This window comes from Quercus lobata, chromosome 12 (genome assembly GCF_001633185.2).
Source record: "Quercus lobata isolate SW786 chromosome 12, ValleyOak3.0 Primary Assembly, whole genome shotgun sequence".
In the NCBI taxonomy this organism is placed as follows: domain Eukaryota; kingdom Viridiplantae; phylum Streptophyta; class Magnoliopsida; order Fagales; family Fagaceae; genus Quercus; species Quercus lobata.
The window spans coordinates 39,986,862-40,007,163 of NC_044915.1; the positions used below are offsets into that span (position 1 = coordinate 39,986,862).

Here is a 20,302-nt window from a genome sequence, read left to right on the forward strand (position 1 = left end):
GTTTTTTTTACATGCAAAAAGTTCACCTTAGGAAATTCCATATTTGAACAATTCGATACGTAGAAAACCATCCAGTCTCAAGTGGCAAGTTTTCATGAAACTGAATTGAGTGTATAGATAGATAATTTAAGCAACCTTTTTGTTTTAGTCTCCAAACCCCGTGTGAAACTATAAATAGCAACCGGCCTTATAGATAAAGACAGTGACATTGGAAAGGAGAAGGAAACTACAGCCAGAGAATTCAGCATTCGATCCATCAATAACCAAATCTCCATTGTCACAAACATCTCTCAGGTTGAATTTTCAACTCACACTATTTGTAATGCCGAATGGTTTCCACATTTTATGGTATTTGATATTGCCAAAAAAAAAAGGCATAAGTAAACAGAAAATGTTAAATTCAAACCTAATTAAAAGCATATAAATGTTTTTTGAAACGTTACATGCTTAAAAAATTACCACAAATAAATTCAACACCACAAAGACTCTCTTAATGATAACTTTGCCTCTTCAACTCAAAAAAGAATGATTGTTGATTGTTCTTGACTTGAGTGTTGAATTTTTCCTTTTGTTTTTCTACTTAATTTTAAATTTTTAATGGGTATAGATTTCAAATTTATTATCTGTTTTCCCACAAGAGACTCTAAATGCAAAAAAGTAGAAAACATTTTTCCTATTTGGATATGTTTTTGTGAATGAAAGATTTTGTTCTTGTAATTTAGACATTGGAATTGCATGAAATGTTAATGATTTTTCACGTAGGTCGAACAATTAAAAAACAAACAATCGAAAAATGTGTTAATTTTCTAAATAAATATATATTTATTTTCCATAGAAATAAACAACATCAAATATCAAACAATTTGACTCTTTTTTCTTGTGCATTAACGTTTTCTACCCTTAACCGTATATGAGTAAAGATTTGGTTAATTATATGTGTTCTAGATTTCAAACTTTGGATTGTGAATAGGAAGTTTTTGAGGTTTGAGTGATACATAATCTGAATAAAAAGACTTTTTTTTTTCTTTGGTGGGCACGGCTAAACGGCAGCTACGATTTCTTGCAGAGGTAGACAGAAACCGCTGCCTCTACGATGGCCCAGTTTTAGAACGAGCCATTTTGAGGTACTCACTCTTGTTGCATGTTTTGTAACTCATTGAATAGTACATGACATGAGTTTTATTTCCTGAAGGACTTGTGACTTGTGACTTGTGACATACGTATATGTATATTCCTATTCTGTTTAATTAGTAAATAGTAATTGTGATGATAAGTTTTACGAAATGCATTGAGTAATTATTATAGTCGTTTAAGCTGAATAATTACTCAATGCATTGAGTTTTACGAAATGCATTGAGTAGTCGTTTGAATGGGACTAGTGAGTTGTGACTTGTGGTAAAAAAATGTAGGGAAGAGCCACAGTTTAAGCTGAAGAATGATCAAAACTTTCAGGGCCAGTATCTCCAAACAACTATATAAGTCCCTTAAAGGCTTTCTTTTTCTTTTGTCTTTTTTCAATATTTTTTAGTAGGTTAACAAAACAGCATATTAATTCATGAGTTTTTAAGAGTTCTTTTTCTTCTTATTATGCTCAACGTCAGGTACAAGTATTGTTGGCTTCCCTTACTTGCCAAACATACCAAGTTTCAAGTTACAGAAGGCCCTTTAGTTGTGCCTCTTGATTGTGAATGGTTATGGCATTGTCATAGGCTCAATCCGGTAGGCTTCTGGATCAGAAATCACAACATACTTTGAAAACTGTCTGCATTTAAGTTTGGTTGGATTAGCTAAGCTGTGTTAATTCGCTTTTCAGGTGCGTTACAAGAATGACTGTGAGGAACTTTATGGGAGAATTCTTGACAACTGGAATGTTGCATCCTCAATTCAAGGAACTTGCAAAAAGCAAACTGAAGAAATTTGGAACATGATGTATCCAGCTGAACCATATGAAATCAGTCTGACAAGCAAATTGACACAGAATTTTGATGAAACTATTTTCCGAGGTTCAAAAAGGACGGACTATGATTTAGATTCAGCTGTCAAAAGGCAAAGTTCTTTCTTTTATCAGGTAATGAAGAAAATTTACTTGTGTAAAAAAGTATTGATTAAAATATCTAAAATTGAAAGCTTTTAAGTTGTTCTTGTCAATGTAAACATTTTAAACTATTGCCAAATGCTGTGCTGCAACAATTTTTGGCATAACATTTGAAAGACACATAATACAAGGTTAAGTACATCTTAGAACTTTAAGCATATGTACTATTCTCTAGATTTCCTATTCTACAATTAATCACTGAAGACTGGCATTATATTTTGTTCTCATTATATGTTGCAGGTATCTCAGGTCATCATGAATGATGATCAATTGCTTGAAGAAGCAGTGGCCAGGTATAAGGGGTTTCTACATTTGATCAAGAGAAACAAAGAGAGGTCAATTAATCAATTCTGTGTCCCAACTTATGACATTGACCTCATCTGGCATTCACACCAACTGCATTCTGCTTCTTACTGTAAAGATATGGTGGCAATAATGGGCAAGGTATTAGTGCATGATGACACAGATTCTGATAGAAGCAAGGGCAATAAGCTGGATGTCGGGTTTTCCAGAACCACCAAGCAGTGGGAAGAGGCATTTGGTTCAAGGTACTGGAGGGCAGGAGTGATGTATAGAGGGCGTGCTACAGCTCCTCTTTCTATTAATCTTAACCAATTGAATATTGTGAGCATGAAAGTAGCCCTATCCAATGAGTATCAGAATATAATTCAACTCCCCAAGAAAACTCAAGTGGAGGTAACCCCTAATATGATCTTCTGCCAAATTATGTTTGTTATAAAAGCACAACTCATGACAAAGACATGAATTCTAGCACAGGCACTTGTATTACCTTATTTTTGCCACAAGTTGTTGAATTACTGTATTTACATTTTTGTTCCTAATTCTCGTTCAGATTATGCTGGAGATTGCCGGGATCAAAGGATTGCCAGCTGGTTGCAAGAGCAGCCTCTTTGTCTCTTTTGGTAAGAAACAGCCGGATGAAATCTTCAATGCCAGGAAACAAATAAGGATAGACGAGTCAGGAGAGAAACAGTTTGCTGTTTTCCGATGTGAACCTACTGGAGAGCTTGTCTTTGAACTTATAACCTCTTCATCTTTCAACTTACCAATAGCAGGGCCAGTCAAAGTTTTGGGGACCTCTTCAATCACTCTAGAGAACCTTCTGAATCCTATCTCTAAACTGCTTGTAGAGAAATGGTTTGACATGTCACAAAGTTCTGAAGTCATGGATTCCAAGCCAATCAGTTTACTTATTGCTGTGTCCTCGACTGCTCCCTTTCCAGCACCATATGTGGTGCAAATGGTTCACGAGCATCCATTCTCAAAAAGTTCATGTTTCTTTCCACTTCATGGAACATCAGAGCATACATATATCCTGGATGGGTCTGGCAATGAGATCATCAGTTTCCACATGAGGTATGTCGAACTTTGACATAGAATGCCAATTTACTGTAAGCACTTTAAATTTCCTTGCCAGTGAGCATGAGGGGGTAACTCAGTACACTTTGCTCCATGAGTCCAACCATATTTTATCCCCCATCACAATCTTTCAGACCTAAAACAATAGAACATGATCATCTTGATGTACTTTGTTGTCGAAATATAAAATTGTTGAAGGCATCACCTAATGATCATCTAGTCATGTTATTTCTGCTGAGTCTTGTGCTCATGCATGCATAGAAGCATGAGTTCGGACAGCCAGCATTGATTGTCTAAGATGGGTACCAAAAATTTCCTCCCTTCTTTTTCCAATTAAGGATAAAAGAACCAAATGTTACTGTCTATGTTTAGTTATTTACTACAAGCTCCTTCAATTTATTATTATTTTTAAATTAAAAAAAAAAAATGCTTTCAGCAGTAATTTTCTGCTCTTTTGTTGCACATGACAGGGAATCAACAATAAATGGTATTTTCAAGAAAGAAGCGATTGGTATTCTCACATCTGGTGCAACTCAAGTGCTTGCAGAGTTTGTTGGAGAAGGGTGGTCTTTAATGAATTCTAATTGGTCACTTCAGCTTCAGAAGAAACTCAGTGAAAATGGCCATATTTTTGAGCTCACAGGTATCCGGAAGGTGAGTATCTTCTTCCTTTTTCTTCTTTTTTTACGTAAGTTACACAAGCACTCAGTGGGTCTTTTACCATCCACTTTGTTCTTTAATGGGGAGAATGTGACATTTTAGCTAGAGCTCATTGACATCCAAAAGGTGAGTATCTATACAATTCCTGGTGTGATTTAGATGGTTGGACCAAATGCTGAGCAACTGCAGCAAATGATCCTCGTCGCAAGTGCAAATGGGAATGGACAAAGACATTATTCAATCTAGTCAACACCTAACTTCAGCTTGCAGCTTACCTACTCTTCTTTATTTTCTTCCTGCAGGTGATTATTTTTCCTGGTAGAAAACTGGATTATGAATGTAACTACTATGAGAAGCCGAAAAATGAACAAGACTTCATGACAGCCGTTGAATTCTCTGCAGAAAATCCGTATGGAAAAGCCGTGGCTTTGCTCAACCTTAAATCTGGCTTCCTAAAGGTTTCTTTTTTTTTGCTTTCTTATCTGTTTTTTTGGAGGGCTCAGAATAATGATGATAATGACGACGCTTGTATTTAATGTTTGATGAAACAGATCAACGAAGAGTGGCTAGTATTGCCTGGGATCCTATCAGCTTTTGTGATCTCTGATATTTTGAGGAAGGAGGACTATAGTGGTTTCATCACCAACCACAGGGAGGATCCAAAAGAAGATGTCAAGAGCTGCAATGAGGAGTTTGGAAAAACTAAAAACAACTACTCTGCTGTGGGTGAGAAGAGCACTGTAGTGGCAAAAATGGATGGCACAAACTGCGTAATCCAGTGTTGCAATGAGTGTGAAGCTTTGGTGAAGGACAGCACGTGTGGAAGGCATGATGGTTATGGCCATGAACATAAGCTGATGAGTGGTCATTGTGGAGGGTGCGGCGGCAGTTGTGGTGGTGGGGGTAATTGTGGAGGGTCTGGTAATTGTGGCAGTGGTGGTTGTGGGGGACGTTGTGGAGGTGGTGGTAGTTGTCGCTAAAATACAATGAATGACTTTTCCTTCAGGCTGCCCCCAAGGATGCAACAACCCACAGAAATCAGGCACCTGCTGCATAAGTTATGCCACATTAAGCTTTGAATTCAACCTAGTCTAGCTAAATAACAGCTTACATTGTACTGTAGATGATGATCCATGGCATCTATTACTAAGTACAATAAAACATGTCAGTTACTATTAGTTGAAGCGAATACTACCAAGTGCGACTAAAATATTTTTATTACCAAGATGTTGGAGTTTGTCTATGAAATTTCATCCTATAACATTATTTACAGAGGTATACACCACACTACGTAAGAAAGACAGCAGACTAGCAGAATGTTCACTTGACAAGATGAGATTGCAAAGCCTGGCCGGGGATGACAGGAACCACTCAAGTTCCCGTCAGAGCGTTGCCTCTCATCTGTATGAATGAGCCGGAGATCGGGCTATAACGGCAATTTCAGAGCCGTGATGAGTACGTAAATTACGAATAAAATTAAAAGTGAATAGCAGCTTCTATGTTTTGTTATTTTGAAGAATAGTTGGGAGTTAGGTTTGGGATTCTGTAGGCATATTAGTAAAATGGGGCAGGGGATGATGCAAAATCTGAAACTTGGAGCAGCAATAGTTCCTCATGAGGTAAAACTTGCACCAATTGAATAACAAAGTGGGTCATTATCAACTATTATAAAGTTGTCATTATTGAGAAACAAAGTGGCCCATGGATTGAAAGGATTTGAGAAGCAAATCCCCTTCGACAAAGGCTACAAAGAGTCAAAGACGGCACTCTTTAAGCTTTGCCAATTGCCATGAACCATCATTATTTTTTTTTTTTTTAATGAATCGTGAGTTCTTGACTGTTGAATCCATTCAAACCAGAGCCAAAAAAAACATATTAATTCTCTCTTTGACGCGAGAATCGAAGCACTTCAAACGCCCAACAGTCAAGACTCAAGACTGTAATAAAACACATGAATCTCCATCTATTGGCAACTACTACCATGAAATCACTAATCTTTTAAGTCTATTACATTAGTTTATTGCCAAAATTGTAAAAAAACTAGTCACAAATATACACTCTCTCACACACACACACAATCCCAACAAACAAGCATCACTCAAACCAACATAAAACATTCACTAAAAAAAACCTATTATAAATCCTTCATTCTCTTTTTTATTTAAACTATCAAAATAAAATAATAATAATAAAAATACTCTACCAACTGAGGATAGTAATTTAAGTTGTATGTAGTAAATTATGAACCAAATGTGACACACAATTTCACATAGCTGATAGTAGCAAAAGGCTTTCTTATATATGATTTTTATTATGAAGCCTTGGTAACAACCTTACCCTCCTGATTCAAAACAACACCACCACCGCCGCCACCGCCTTGTCTACTATCAACCGCCACAGGCGCCACCGTCTGATAGCTCGCCGCCGCCGCCATAACTCCGCCGCCTTGCGTCGTGTAATACATTTGCTGCTGCTGCTGCTGCTGCTGCATCACTGGAATATTCCCCTCATTATAAGCCCCTCCTACGATCTTTCCTTGTTGAGCTACTGCATTGTATACCGGCTGTTCCCGGTAAGTTTCCTGTACAACCCTCTGGACTCCGTAGTAATTTTGATTGACTGGACTGGGTACCGGTCGTACAGCCTGGTATACACCAGTTGGTGTTTGAATCAGATACATTTGGTGCTCCGCCGCACCAGGCGCCGCCGCCATGGGATAGACTCCTCCGGCGGTGGTCATGTGTCTTTCCGGCATGTACGTAGGCGGAATCTGCATTTGTACCGGTACCGGAGCAGGAGCCGGAGCAATCTTTTCCGGTACTTTCTGAGTGTAGTAGTCTCCAACGTAAGCCCTAGGGTTTATTTCATCGGATTTTCTTTGATACATCGCTGCTTGCTCTTGATTCGCGATTTGCATTCTCTGCAATTCATGGATCTGTCTCTGGATCTCCGCCTGAGACATTAACTGTGGATCGGAAACCACGTGGCGGTCCTCCGATCCACAGTCCGATCCGGCAGACATGTCCTTCGTCGGAACCACATCCGGAACCGTCTGAGCCGGCGTAGAATCTTGAAACTTCGCCGCTGGAATAACTGAAAACCCCTTGTCCAAGCCAAACAAAAAATCCGGATTCCCCGCAGCCGCCGCCGCAGCAGAAGCAGGCGGAGAAGAGCCTTCCAACTGAACAGAATTCAAAGCGTCCACAAACCACTGCCGCTCCGATTTCGGATCGCCAGTCGCAAAACTCGGCGGCGCAGAAATCACCGGAAACAGAAACAACCTAAGCCTAGCAGGCTTAGCCGAACCGCGAAGCAACCGATCGTACTCCAACATCATGTGCTCGAGATCCTCATCATTCGTCACAGAAATCAAAGCGTCGAGATCTTCGCCGGGGAGTTGGTACTTGAAGCAAAGATCAGCGTCGTTGCAAATCGAAGAAAGCTTAGACTTGATAGCGTTGAACTTGATGCTGCGATCGACGGCTAGGATTTTGGTTTCGCCGCCGACATAAGCGAGCTGGTTATCGTGAGGCCTAGGTTGAATCTTACCATTATAGCTGCACATGAATTTGACCTTGTAGTTGGAAGAAGGAGGCTCTTCCCATGACTGGTTTTCGCAGTCGATTTCGCGAGAGCGAGGAGAGGAGTCTCGGGAATCAGGGTAGGATGAGTAGGAATAGTTTTCCATTTTGGAAATTTTTTTTTTTTGGGAATTGGAATTTAGGGTTAGAGTGACATAGTTTTCGCAGCGGGCATTGTATTTGTGAGTAAAGAAGGAAAAGTGGTAGCGTGGGAAAGAAGGTGGATTATATTGTGGATTTGGGTGAGCTGGGTTTAGGGATTGGGATGAGTTTGAGCGGCTGTAGGGGTGGGACCCACGAATTGGTTGGTTGGATTGATGAGGAGGAAGGAAAAAAAAAAAATGCGGAGGCGTAAGAGGAAGAGCATCTGATGTCATGTCATGTGAGTGATTTTTTCTTTTCCTTTTAAAAGTAAAAAAATGATAATTGGATAGTAAGTGAAAAAGGATAATCCGATAATGCTTGGGTGGAAGAAAGTTCTTGTTTCTAGAAGTTAAAAATGATAATTTGATAACGTTAACGTGACACTTTTTTTTTTTTTTTTTTTTTTTACTTTTTAAAATGAGAGTGACACTAATAGCTTTGGTACAACTCCAGGTCTCCAACCAAGAGGATACTATGCTGGAAAAAAAATTAAAAATAGTAATAATTTAGGAATATGATAAAATGACACAATTATTTTCACAGCTTTATTTTTAATTGTGTAGCCATAGGTATAATTTTTTTTTTTTACTTTTTATTTTGAGTTATGGTTGTTTGATAATTTTCAATTATCGTAAAAAAAATTTGACATTTTATTTTTCTTGTAAAAGAATTTCAAAAATAAAAGGAGAGATAACCTTCTAAAAATGTTAGATTGTGTTTAGTGGTATGTACTCCTTCAAAATCATAGATATTTATGTTGAAAATACCATAAAATACCATCTAAATGTCAATATATTTAAAACCTTATCATAAGACTTGGAATAATCTTATGAATTAGGCAGTTAATAATTCAAATTAAAAGCTAATGGTATCTCTTCTTCTTCTCCTTCTTCAATTATTTTTTACTCTATTTTTTTTAGATGACCTTATTTAAACATCTTAAGTTTGACTATTTTATATTTTGTTTATAGTTCGATAGTTACAACCTTTTTTTCTTTCTATAATTCAATAGTTACAATTAAGAAGGGTGAATTGAACTATAAATGTTTTGAAAATACCATGATATGCTAACCTATTGAGTTAGAGACTTCTTTTTTCTTTTCCTTTTTAATGTTACTGTGTAAGTAATAAAATGATTGATAAGAAAAAAAAAGTTCAACCAATTCAATCCAACTTATAAACTAATTTATTTGATTTATGTACAATTCTTTTAAACTTCGGTTCTTGTTTTAAACGTGAAACTCCTCTACTTTAAGTTGATTTTCACTTGTACATAATGTTTAGTTAGTAATGTCATGGTAGCGTAATAAATGTGGAACTCATCTCTATAAGAAATGACACTTAAAATGCTATTTTGTCAAATAACATTCAAACCTTGTTATTTTAAGGGGAGGAGGGAGTATTATTTAACAAAAAATTTCTCAATTTTATAAATTTATCATAAACATATTATTATATTTGAGTCTAACCTACATTTGAGTGTATCACCCGAATATAAAAACTTTTTTTTTTCTTTCTAAAATCAAGTCTGAAGACTCTGAACTATTTGTCAATAACTCGTATTTTTTAAAAAGCATATACTAATATATTATGATTGACTGTGACAACGGATACGTTTCAAATTGATTATTATAGCCTATCAACCAAAAAAAAAAAAAGTTGATGATTATGGACCTTTGACCTAACAAAGCATATGCTTTTACACAACGGCATGTGCTCTTTGTTTTTTTGTTTTTTTTTTGGGTAAATTCATGTGCTCTTTGTTTATTGTATTGTTTTTGGCGTCGGATTAATTATAAACGTAAAAATCGTTCCCATAAAATGCAAAACAATAATGTTTAAGCATAAAATTGAAAGTGTTTTTTAAAAACATACTGTCAAGTTTCATCACATGACAAATTAATCATGAATGATATTAAATTGTTTACCAATTTCTAGTCATTGACTCCAAAAAAATTTAGGTGAAGATAGTTGAGGTAGTCCTTTCAGTTAATAAAATGATGTTGCGGCTACTCATATAAATGTATAGTCAACTTCTTAATTAACTTATTATTAAGAATAAAAAATAAAAAAAATTAATGAGTGATGTCATATTTAGATAAATAATAATATTTTATTGATTAAAAAGACAGAAAGGACCTCCACAGCTGTCTTCCAAGTAGACCTAACAGTCTCGTAACAGTGGGTTTGGAGTAAAATTAGCCGCGCGTGAACCGTGCTGGTGTTTATTGTTTTTCCACATATGGTATTATATACTCAACCCCTTTTCTTTATTATATGATTTTAAAATTTTTAATTTTTTAAATCACAAAGCTGATCACTTTCGGTCTGTCACTTAGGCCAGGGTGCTGACTTTTTTTCTTTTTTTTTGAGAATCGGATGCTGACTTGTTTGCAGGTGAATAGGTGATTAACATGGGCAACGAGCTTACCACAAGCTGCATAATATATTGGATACGGTGGTATATAATTTTTATAACAACAACTTGACATTATAAAATTATGCAGCCAATTCATATTTTAGTTTAATTTAAGCACTCCAGTCTCTAACCCTTTTCATTTGCACTCATCCTTTTCCACTTGCATGATTGCACTTTTCTGCACCATGTTATCAGATTTAAAATTTTCTTACTCCTAACAAATATTTTATTGGGTAGCCGATTTTATTACCAACAAAGTTGAGTTATAAAATTAGAGCATTTCTCAATTATTTTTATTGGAGGTGAATTTTGACACCGTTTTATTACGTTTTCTTCTTATATCTTTCATACTTGTAAAATTTCTAGAAAATTAAAGATCAATAACTATGTCATCAATAAATTATTTAAATTGCATATTTTTGTATTTTAAAATTATGCATAATATATAAATTTATAGATCATATGGTAGATAATATCTAATTGCCACAAAATTTAACATATGTATTAAAGCCATAAAAAACATGTAATTCAACGGTTAGTTTTTCAAAATATGCAATAATGTTAATTTTTTAAAAGAAAATTATAGTAACTAATTTTGTAACTAAATTTTGTTATTTTATTATTTAGTTCTGTGGATTTTTTTTTTTTTTTCCATTTTCCTACTATGAAATAATAGAGATATGGTTAAAAAGAGAGCTCTGAGCCCAGCCCATCTGGCTTCTCTGTCTCAAGAACTTGGACTGGGACTGGGAGACTAGAGATGGAAAGAGGCCCATAAATATTACAAAAAAGGGGCCCAAGCTGCAAGAGCGTGGGCTAAGTAGTTGGCAGAGCTGATCACATGAGAGATCAGATCTGCATTTAGAGCAACCCACCTTGTATTATCATCTACCCGACATCCATGCTTTCAGTCAAATTCGAGTTCTTTAAAAGTACTAGAATGATATGTATTTAATTTCCTTATCTGCTAGAAGTGACATTTTTTGGTCTTGTAGCGGCCCAGTCATCTCTAGATGCCTCCACCAGTGCAGAATTTTTATTTTTATTTTTTGAAATTTTTAATCCAAGACTCCAAGTATAGTATTTGTATGAAATCAATTTTGTTATTCCAATTCATCAATTTAAAATCAAATAGTGCACATTCTTAGTGAAGAAAAACATGTCATATGTGAGTAAAGAAAAAAAAAAAAAACACATTCATAATGAGAGGGAAAAAAGAGAGAGAAAAGAAACATATCATTAAGTGACTTAAGTAACATAAAAATGGTTTTTAAATTAAAAAAAAAAAAAAAATTTGTTCACATTACAGCCAAAGTCATCATATCAGCCATAATTTAGTGGAATGGACTAGAATGTGTTGGATTTTGGGGTGAGGTGTGTAGGGTCCTTGGGCCCAGAAGTGCATTATTTAATCATATGTTGGGCCGTGGCCCAAGCCGAAAACAAAGATCCGCCCGAGGATGAGATGTCTTCATTAGAAGAGATTGCACTAATGAATAAAGGATGGGGTTTGGTCCAAAAGGCTCCGGAAAGTGTGCCGAGGATGAAAACTTTCTTGGTTGAACTTGGCCGAGGTCCTGGAAAATGGATTGACAGCAAAGATGGCAATTCCTGAAATTCGTTTGGGGTAGACAAGCACTGTAGAGGTATGAGATAAGGATGAGCCCCAAAATATCTGGGGAGAAAGCTACTACCTCCGTATTAAATGCACTGCAGCTAATCTCCTGGCCGCATTAATGTAGAAATGATACCTGAATAGTGTATTTCAGCGTTATAGCTACTACTTAAAGACTTATGAGAAGGACTAATGGGACAAGTATCAGCCTTAACCATCTAGCATACAGGTGGACGGTGGAGGTGAAAGGAGATGGAAGTATAAAAGAAGATGAGAAAGAACGAAGAAGGGGATCGAAAATTGGAGAGAAGAAATACTGTAGCAATCCACAATCAAATCTGTAACACTTTCTAAGAACATTATATTAGAACTATTGTCCTCGGATTTTGCTGAGGACGTTCTTTCTTCATTTCATAATAGTCCGTTTTTATATATTTTTGTCATCAAGCCTATCAATATCGTTGTTTGATTAACTATAGCCCAGTGTTTCAACCCATTCCTCTACAAATTCATTGTTTTAGGCCTCTTGGGCCAAAGTTCGTCCACGTGCTGGGCTAGGAACTCAAGTTGGGTCCTTACAAGGTGGATTGGGGAAGTGATTTGTATTAGTTAACTAATTGAAATGAAAATTTTCGATTATAAAGGAATGAAATTGACACCATTATGTGAAACTAGGTCATTAGGGGGTTCTTCTAAAAAAAAAAAGGGAGGTCAGTAAGGATTATGTCCTAATATAATCAATTATCTCACCTTATTGAGTATCAAATCACGAAGGGATTATTTTAAGTTACAACAGCTCATTGATTCAACACTTACAATGTGTTTGGAAATTTGGAGTGAGATAATAGTAGATGGTACAAGCCAAAATTTGGAGTGAGACGAGAGTAGATGGTACAAGGCGAAATGGGAGGAAAGGGGCAATAGAAATCCTTGTTTGTTTGGATATTTTAAAGATTAAAAACGAGAATGAGAAGAAATGATATAAGCATTATATAAATAGCAATTACACCCTTCTTTTTTTCTTTTTTCTTTTTTTTTTTTCAAATTGAAAAATTAGATATACTTTTTATTTTTTGGGTGGGGGTTGAAATTTGGGGACTTGATGGAACCACAATACATGCTTTTGCTATGACGGAGCTGTGATTAACAATCACATTACAATCAACACATATACTGGATTGTGGAATACTAAACTTATCGCACACACTACAAGTGTACTAAGATTTTTTTTTTTTTTGGTAGAATTTATATGTTTGTCAATCACCGAAATAAGTGGTAGAGTGATGAGTCCTAACACCAAATAAAGAAAATAAAAATCACTCCCATACCTACACATAAAGATAGAGTTCAAAGCTATTTTGATGTTCATTTCTTTTTTCAAGGTCTCGTTACACTCCCAGCTATTTTGGGGATTAACACACATATTTTAATATACAAATGCATAAATCTCAAATCGTGATGAGTGAAATTTTGAGAGTTAACTAGTGAAAATGTAATCATTCCCAAAGAGAATATAATCGAAGGTGTGTGTGTGTGCATATATGATTTTGGAATATAAATGATAGATTATATATTTTACAAAGAAATACATACAATAGCTCTTTTTTTATTTTTATTTTTTTAAAATGGTAAATTTCATTAACCTTTGTGAGGTTTGGGATAATACCAACTAGGTCCGAGACATTTCAAAACTTGGTTTCTAAACATCGTTAGCCCCTGTTAGTCATTTTCCTCATCTCTCTCTCTGATTCTTTCAATTCTTTATGTGACTCTCCTCTCCACTGGTCCCTTATTCTCTTACTAGATCTCTCTCTTTCCACTGAGCTCACATCTCTCTCTCTCTCTCTCTCTCTCTCTCTCTCTCTCTCTCTCTCTCTCTCTCTCTCTCTCTCTCTCTCTGCATTTGAACAACACAACCATTGTGGTCAAACCAAAACTAAGGGAAAAAAAAACCTATCATGTTTTCCACCATTAAAGCTCTAGCCGTTAGTTTTAAGTTTTATAATTTCAATCATCTGTTAGTATTCTATTAAGTGCAGCTGTTTACCAACCAAAACGACACCGTTTTGGATTTTTTTTTTAATTTCTTAATTTAAAAAATTAAAAAGGTTAATAAAAAAAAATAAATAAAAAAAACCTAAGGGCTCAGGGAACAACATCATTCCCCTGGCCACTAAAAGTCAAAAACTATTTTCACCCCCACCAATACCCTAACTCGATTAAATTGAGAAATTTGGGGGAGAAAAAGAGAGAGTGAGAGATCTATAGGGGGAGAGAGAAACTGAGAGATCGGGAGTGGGAGAGGGAGAAACCGAGAGAGAAAGAGAAGTGAGGACTCTAAAATTAATTCTTGGAGAGATCTTCTTGATGATATGAAACAATGGTGGGATAACCGTGATAGTAAGCGTAGTGGATTGGTGTGGACCCCTCTCTTCATGTGATTGTGTTATCCGATTGATTTTGTTGTTTACAGGTGAATCCAAAGAGTCCTAATTTCAAACATAAGGTTGGTCGGCATTCACTCTGTGGCTTACTGATGCACCAAGCTGGGTTTTGTCATAACTTGATAGAGTGAAATTTGAAGTGTAAACTCAAAAATTAAACACAAGTGAAGCAACATAGAGGTGAGCATGGAGACTTTTGGCTTGGCAAGAAGACAAAAAAGGAATCACTTGTTTAAAAGAATAAAAGTGATAGTATATATCCCTTTATCATTCTTTCAATGTTTTCATAAAAAAATAATGAATTTGGGAGTTTATTTGGATAACCATGAATTTGGAGATTGAATCATAATACCGAGTTCTGTCTAGATTTTGACTTTCAGTGGCTAGGGGAACGACGTCGTTCCTTGAGCCCTTAGTTTTTTGGTAATTAATGATTTTTAGTTTTTTTAAATTAAGAAATTAATGAAAGAAAAACATCTAAAACATAGTTGTTTTGGTAAGTAAATGACAACACTTAACAGAATACTAACAGATAACTGAATTGATAAATCTAAAATTTAGAAAACTAAAATGATAAAAGGTAAAACTTATATATATATATATATATATATATATTTAGAGAATCAGGTAAAACTTTGAGCTTTTTTATTTTTTATTTTTTTAAAAGGTAAAACTTTGAGCTTAGTTTTGCATTTTAGCAAATGAAACAAAAAAAGAAAAAAAGAAAAAAGAAAAAGAAGATGATTTTTATTCCCAAGTTTACAGCCCGTACTGGTCCTTGGTTCAGACTTCAGAGTTCATACTCCAAACCTCGTATCAGCAAGAATCCAATCTCGCACAAAGTCAAAGAAAATCAGTACAACCAGAATCTTCATTAAAAGCAAACCCAGCTCGAAAACTCAGTTCCAAGCTCAATCTAAACAAGTTTCAGTAGTTGCACAATGTTCCAAAAATGGCCTTGGAATTGGAATGCAATCATTATCACTCTGATCTTCCTCAAACTCCTCACCATCTTCAACCGAAAGTCTCACTTCCCAATCACCTCCACAGCCCCATCATCACACCCCTTCAAATCAAACCAAAGCTTCTCCTGTGCCCCACCACACCACTCTTACCCTTTCTGCAACACTTCCCTCCCCATCAAAACCAGAGCTCAATCCCTCATCTCCCTCTTGACCCTCCATGAAAAGATCCAACTCCTAGCCAATAACGCCTCTTCCATACCCAGACTTGGCTTATCTTCTTATGAGTGGTGGTCTGAGTCCCTCCATGGCATAGCTGCAAATGGCCCTGGTGTGTCTTTCAGTGGCCCAATAAGAGCTGCAACTTCATTCCCTCAGGTTTTGCTCACCACAGCTTCTTTTAATAAAAGTTTGTGGTTTTCCGTTGGGCGGGCTATTGGGTTCGAAGGCAGGGCCATGTACAATGAGGGTCAATCTGGGTTGACTTTTTGGGCACCCAATATAAATATATTCAGGGACCCCAGATGGGGAAGAGGGCAAGAGACCTCGGGTGAGGATCCTATGGTGGCGAGTGCTTATGCTGTTGAGTATGTGAAGGGGTTGCAGGGTGAGGATTTGGTTGGTGGGGATGGTGGCTTCATGGTTTCTGCTTGTTGCAAGCATTATACTGCTTATGATTTGGAGAATTGGGGGGATTTCCGTAGTTTTAGCTTCAATGCAATGGTAAGGAAGTGTCTCACTCTTATGTTTTTTATTTTTGTATTTCATTGGGATTGTTGTTGGAAAAACTCAAAAACCCAAGTCAGTTTGGGCTTGCAGGACAAAATTGTGACTAGTGAGTTCTTTGTATGTAACAATTGAAGTTTTGTTTAGTGTGAATTTAGATGAGCTTATCTTAATTAGGTTATTTTGTTTATTGTGTAAAAGTACAATTGTGGCTTGAAAAATGTAATACTTTAAAAAGCAGTACACTTTCTTCGAAAACCCAAAAGACAGTTTGGGCTTGTAGCACAAAATTGTGACTTGTGAGTTCTGTGTATTTGACAATTGAACTCTTGTTTAGTGTGAGTTTGGATGAGCTTATCTTAATTAGGTTATTTTGTTTATTGTGTAATACAACCGTACCTTGAAAAATGTGATACTTAAAAAACCGTAAACTTTCTTTTGAGGTGAAAATAAGCTCGTTTTACATTTTCTATTGTCATATTTTGGTGTCCTTCCTGGGGAAGAATAATCACTAATCAGGATATATAGTGATTAGTTGGTTTAAATAGATGACATACAGCCCTACTATGACGGCATGGCTGCAATTTTCCTTGATGTTGAATTTGGTTTTAACAGAAATTTAAGTGATTAAGTACTCTGAAAGGAACATTGTGTTGATGAAATGGAGAGCACAATTTGGTTTCCTTTTCTTTATTCTGTGGTGGCTTTTGCTGTTTTACCAGGTCTCCAAGCAGGATATGGAGGATACTTACCAGCCTCCATTTCAGAGCTGCATTGAGGAAGGCAGAGCTACTTGTTTGATGTGCTCGTATAATCGAGTCAATGGAGTGCCTTCATGTGCAGATCCTGATCTCCTGCAGAGAGCTCGAAGGGATTGGGGCTTCAAAGGGTATGTACTAATGTGGCAAGCTTGGATTGAAAGTTTCCATCTGGATCTTCGATATGCTTTGTTCTTCTTTGCATAAAGTAGTTTTTTGAATATACATCTTTCTTACTCATCCAAAAAAAAAAAAAAAAAGTTTCCATCTGGATGAATTGATAATATAAGTGCTGTTTACTTGTTTGTAACAAACTTTTTGAAGGAAAATGCAGATACATCACGTCAGACTGTGATGCAGTAGCTGTAATTTATGAAGATCATAAATATGCAAAGGCTCCTGAAGATGCAGTTGCTGATGTTATTAAAGCAGGTAAGGTTGTTGTTGCCTGAGTTGAGTACTTAGTTTATAGGAAAAAAGAATGTGCAATGTGCATGCATTTGGGGTTTGATGCTTATCCATGATGCTGTGTCATTGCTCAAATTTAACAGGCATAAACATGACTTACAACTCCAAATATCTTCATTTTTAAGTATTATGTTGATTCAAATGAATGGTTGAGAACATTTTAAATATTTTACATGCATGCATAAGGTTTGTAGATAAAATTTAAACTATTTTGCACTCGAAGATGTTAAATTTAGTTATATGATTTAAAAGAACTGAGACCTTGAGATATCATTCTTTTTAAGGGGGTGGAAAAATAAATTAGCATAAAATAAGATAATAGACTTGACCATATAGTTGCAAAGAATTTGAAGATCAGTAGGTTGGTTAATGTAAGAGATACTCGATGAGGTTTTAGCCTTATTGATAGAGACAATTGCCTCATGTGAGCCTCCATCACAAAAACTTAGCCATGGAATTTTAGCCTCTGAAATCAGTGCATTTTTTGTTCTTGCAATACTTCAATCTTTGAACCAACAACCTCTAATACACTTCAATAAGTGTTACACCTTGTAAAGTTTATGAGAAAAACTTAACTGAACCAGGGATGGACATAAATTGTGGCACATATTTATTCGGGTATACCCAGTTGGCACTTGAGCAAGGGCAGATTCAGGAGGAGGACATAAACCGAGCTCTTTCAAATTTGTTTTCAGTCCAACTTCTTCTTGGCCTTTTCAATGGAGACCCTAGTAGCGGACACTTTGGAAAATTGGGAAAGGAAGATGTATGTACTCTGGAACACAAGAAATTGGCAATAGATGCTGCAAGGCAGGGAATTGTTCTTTTAAAGAATGATAAGAATTTGCTGCCATTAAAGCAAACGACTATCACCTCCCTGGCCATTATTGGGCCTTCAGCAAATGATTCCAGTCAACTGGGTGGTGACTACACAGGTTTCTCTCAGGAAGGATTGCTTGTTTGTTACTTTTTATGGCTTGTAAGTTTAAAGTAGTTTTCAAGGGTTCCTTGATGTGTAGGTGTACCATGCAATCCAATTAGCCTTTTTGAGGGACTACAACCTTACATCAAAACAACCTATGCTAGTGGTTGTGGTGACACACGATGTAATTCCAGTGATGGGTTTGCAGAAGCTGTTCAAATTTCCAGGGAAGCTGATGCAGTAGTTGTGGTTGCTGGGCTTGATCTTTCCCAAGAAGATGAAGGACGTGACAGGACAAGCCTTCTCTTGCCTGGTAAACAGATGGATCTTATCTCTGCAGTGTCTTCTGCAAGTGAAAGGCCTATTATTTTGATCCTACTTGGTGGTGGACCAATTGATGTATCCTTTGCCAAAGTAAACCCACAAATTGGAAGCATTCTCTGGATAGGATACCCGGGTGAGGCTGGTGGGCAAGCAGCTGCAGAAATTATCTTTGGAGATTTTAATCCAGGTTTGTATCTTGAATCAAGTCTTAATGTTGAACATTCACTTACTTTTTGTCATAAGGAAATTTATTGGACAATGTTTGAGAGAAACAGGTGGACGTTTGCCAATCACTTGGTATCCTGAATCATTTAGCAGTGTGCCCATGAATGACATGAGCTTACGGCCTGATCCTTCACGAGGCTATCCAGGACGAACTTATAGGTTCTATACTGGAGAGGTGGTATATGAATTTGGATATGGGTTGACATATTCCAATATTACATATAAATTTATATCAGTGCCAGACAATATAACGTTATCGAATACTGCTAGCAAGTCTGGTCCAAGTAAATTAACTACTCACAAGACATTAGATGGGATTGATTATATTCATGTCAATGAGATAGCGTCTTGCAATCTCTTGAAATTTGAAGTGCAGATTTCAGTGTTCAACCATGGTGATATGGATGCGAGCCATGTGATAATGTTATTTGGCCGAGCATCCACTTCAATTAGAGGAGCCCCGCAGAAAACTTTGATCGAATTTACCCGTGTACATACAGAATCTTTGAATGCTATTCAAGTAAACATTGGAATTGACCCATGCAAGCATTTTAGCATTGTGAATGATGATGGAGTAAAGATATTACCCTTGGGAAATCATCTTCTTATGTTGGAAAGGTTGGAGCATTCTATATCCATTGGATTGTAACATGGACTTGGGAGAGGTTTTTTTTTGTGTGTGTGTGTGTGTGTGTGTGTGTGTGTGTACTGGTTCACCTGACTCACCACCTAATTGGCTGAAGCTTCGCACGGCTTGTGATGAGGACATGCTTGTACTTATCAATGTAACATTCATAGTGAAAAGGACCTAATTACTTTCAGCTTTCTTCGGTTTAGTTTTCTGTGTACATCCATTTGGTTGTTGACAAGAAGGGTAAGAGAAGTGTAATCCTAAGAGCAATTGGAGATTGGAGTAGAATTCTGATTTCTGACATTGCTTTTTTCTCAATTCCTCAAAATGCAGCATGTATATTAACTTTTCAATCTTAGTTTCACAAATTGAGCTCACTTGCTATGCTTCAGGACGTAATCCATATGCTTTACTGTAGGGACTGGCTTCAATTCTATATTTCAAAGCTATACATTTCTCGTGTTTCTACAATAATTTCTCAAGATGCAAAGTATGCCTTGATCCGTGAATGCTAGGGACTTAGGAAGTTCTCTCTCATATAACTGCTAAATAATATTAATTCAAGAAGGAAAGGAATGACTGAGAGTTATTTAGCATAATTCAAAGTTGGAACCTCACCACAAACTCAGTCCATTAAAGTTTTAGATTTTTCATTTTAGTCAATTAAGTTTGATCACATTTTTAAAATGATAATTCCATTCATTTCCTTGACTAATCTAGCTATTTATTAGAGAAAGAAGGAAAAAAGAAAAGAGAAAAAATGACAACGTTTTATTGACACTTAAAATGACAAAAATAGATAAAATATAACCATTTTGAAATGGAATCAAACATGCAGAATTGTAATGAAAAATCTCAAACTAAAGAGTGCAAACAATCCAAAACTAAAAATCTCAAATGGATTGTAATCCCTTTTCTAACCTTTCAGTTTTCACTCTAACCAAATCA

The 20,302-nt window shown here is 36.2% G+C and overlaps 3 protein-coding genes across 3 annotated transcripts; 2 read left to right on the forward strand and 1 right to left on the reverse strand.

Moving 5' to 3' along the window:
- The first annotated feature begins 910 nt into the window (after positions 1–910).
- Positions 911–5,356, forward strand: LOC115970646 (glycine-rich domain-containing protein 1-like). Its single transcript, XM_031090241.1, has 9 exons — positions 911–914; positions 1,013–1,124; positions 1,602–1,719; positions 1,814–2,068; positions 2,336–2,791; positions 2,949–3,472; positions 3,946–4,129; positions 4,438–4,593; positions 4,687–5,356. Exons 1-9 carry the CDS (start codon positions 911–913, stop codon positions 5,113–5,115), a joined length of 2,238 nt encoding a protein of 745 aa, XP_030946101.1. The 3' UTR covers positions 5,116–5,356.
- A 743-nt stretch (positions 5,357–6,099) lies between these two features.
- Positions 6,100–8,047, reverse strand: LOC115971131. The gene has a single exon (XM_031090832.1). It carries the CDS (start codon positions 7,821–7,823, stop codon positions 6,447–6,449), a length of 1,377 nt encoding a protein of 458 aa, XP_030946692.1. The 5' UTR covers positions 7,824–8,047; the 3' UTR covers positions 6,100–6,446.
- A 7,037-nt stretch (positions 8,048–15,084) lies between these two features.
- LOC115971504 (probable beta-D-xylosidase 6) lies at positions 15,085–19,731 on the forward strand. The gene is made up of 6 exons (XM_031091469.1): positions 15,085–16,023; positions 16,749–16,915; positions 17,119–17,216; positions 17,837–18,187; positions 18,272–18,685; positions 18,774–19,731. Exons 1-6 carry the CDS (start codon positions 15,280–15,282, stop codon positions 19,370–19,372), a joined length of 2,373 nt encoding a protein of 790 aa, XP_030947329.1. The 5' UTR covers positions 15,085–15,279; the 3' UTR covers positions 19,373–19,731.
- The last annotated feature ends 571 nt before the right edge of the window (positions 19,732–20,302 follow it).

What these genes read in the sequence shown, in the direction of transcription:
- LOC115971131 (XM_031090832.1), bottom strand. Translation starts at nt 7,823, where the DNA reads ATGGAAAACTATTCCTACTCATCCTACCCTGATTCCCGAGACTCCTCT.
- LOC115970646 (XM_031090241.1), top strand. An exon ending in TTAGAACGAGCCATTTTGAG is followed by an intron (nt 1,125 to 1,601) that starts GTACTCACTCTT and finishes GCTCAACGTCAG; the next exon opens with GTACAAGTATTGTTGGCTTC. An exon ending in CCAAGAAAACTCAAGTGGAG is followed by an intron (nt 2,792 to 2,948) that starts GTAACCCCTAAT and finishes ATTCTCGTTCAG; the next exon opens with ATTATGCTGGAGATTGCCGG.
- LOC115971504 (XM_031091469.1), top strand. Translation starts at nt 15,280, where the DNA reads ATGTTCCAAAAATGGCCTTGGAATTGGAATGCAATCATTATCACTCTG. An exon ending in TGCTGATGTTATTAAAGCAG is followed by an intron (nt 17,217 to 17,836) that starts GTAAGGTTGTTG and finishes TAACTGAACCAG; the next exon opens with GGATGGACATAAATTGTGGC. An exon ending in CTTTGGAGATTTTAATCCAG is followed by an intron (nt 18,686 to 18,773) that starts GTTTGTATCTTG and finishes TGAGAGAAACAG; the next exon opens with GTGGACGTTTGCCAATCACT.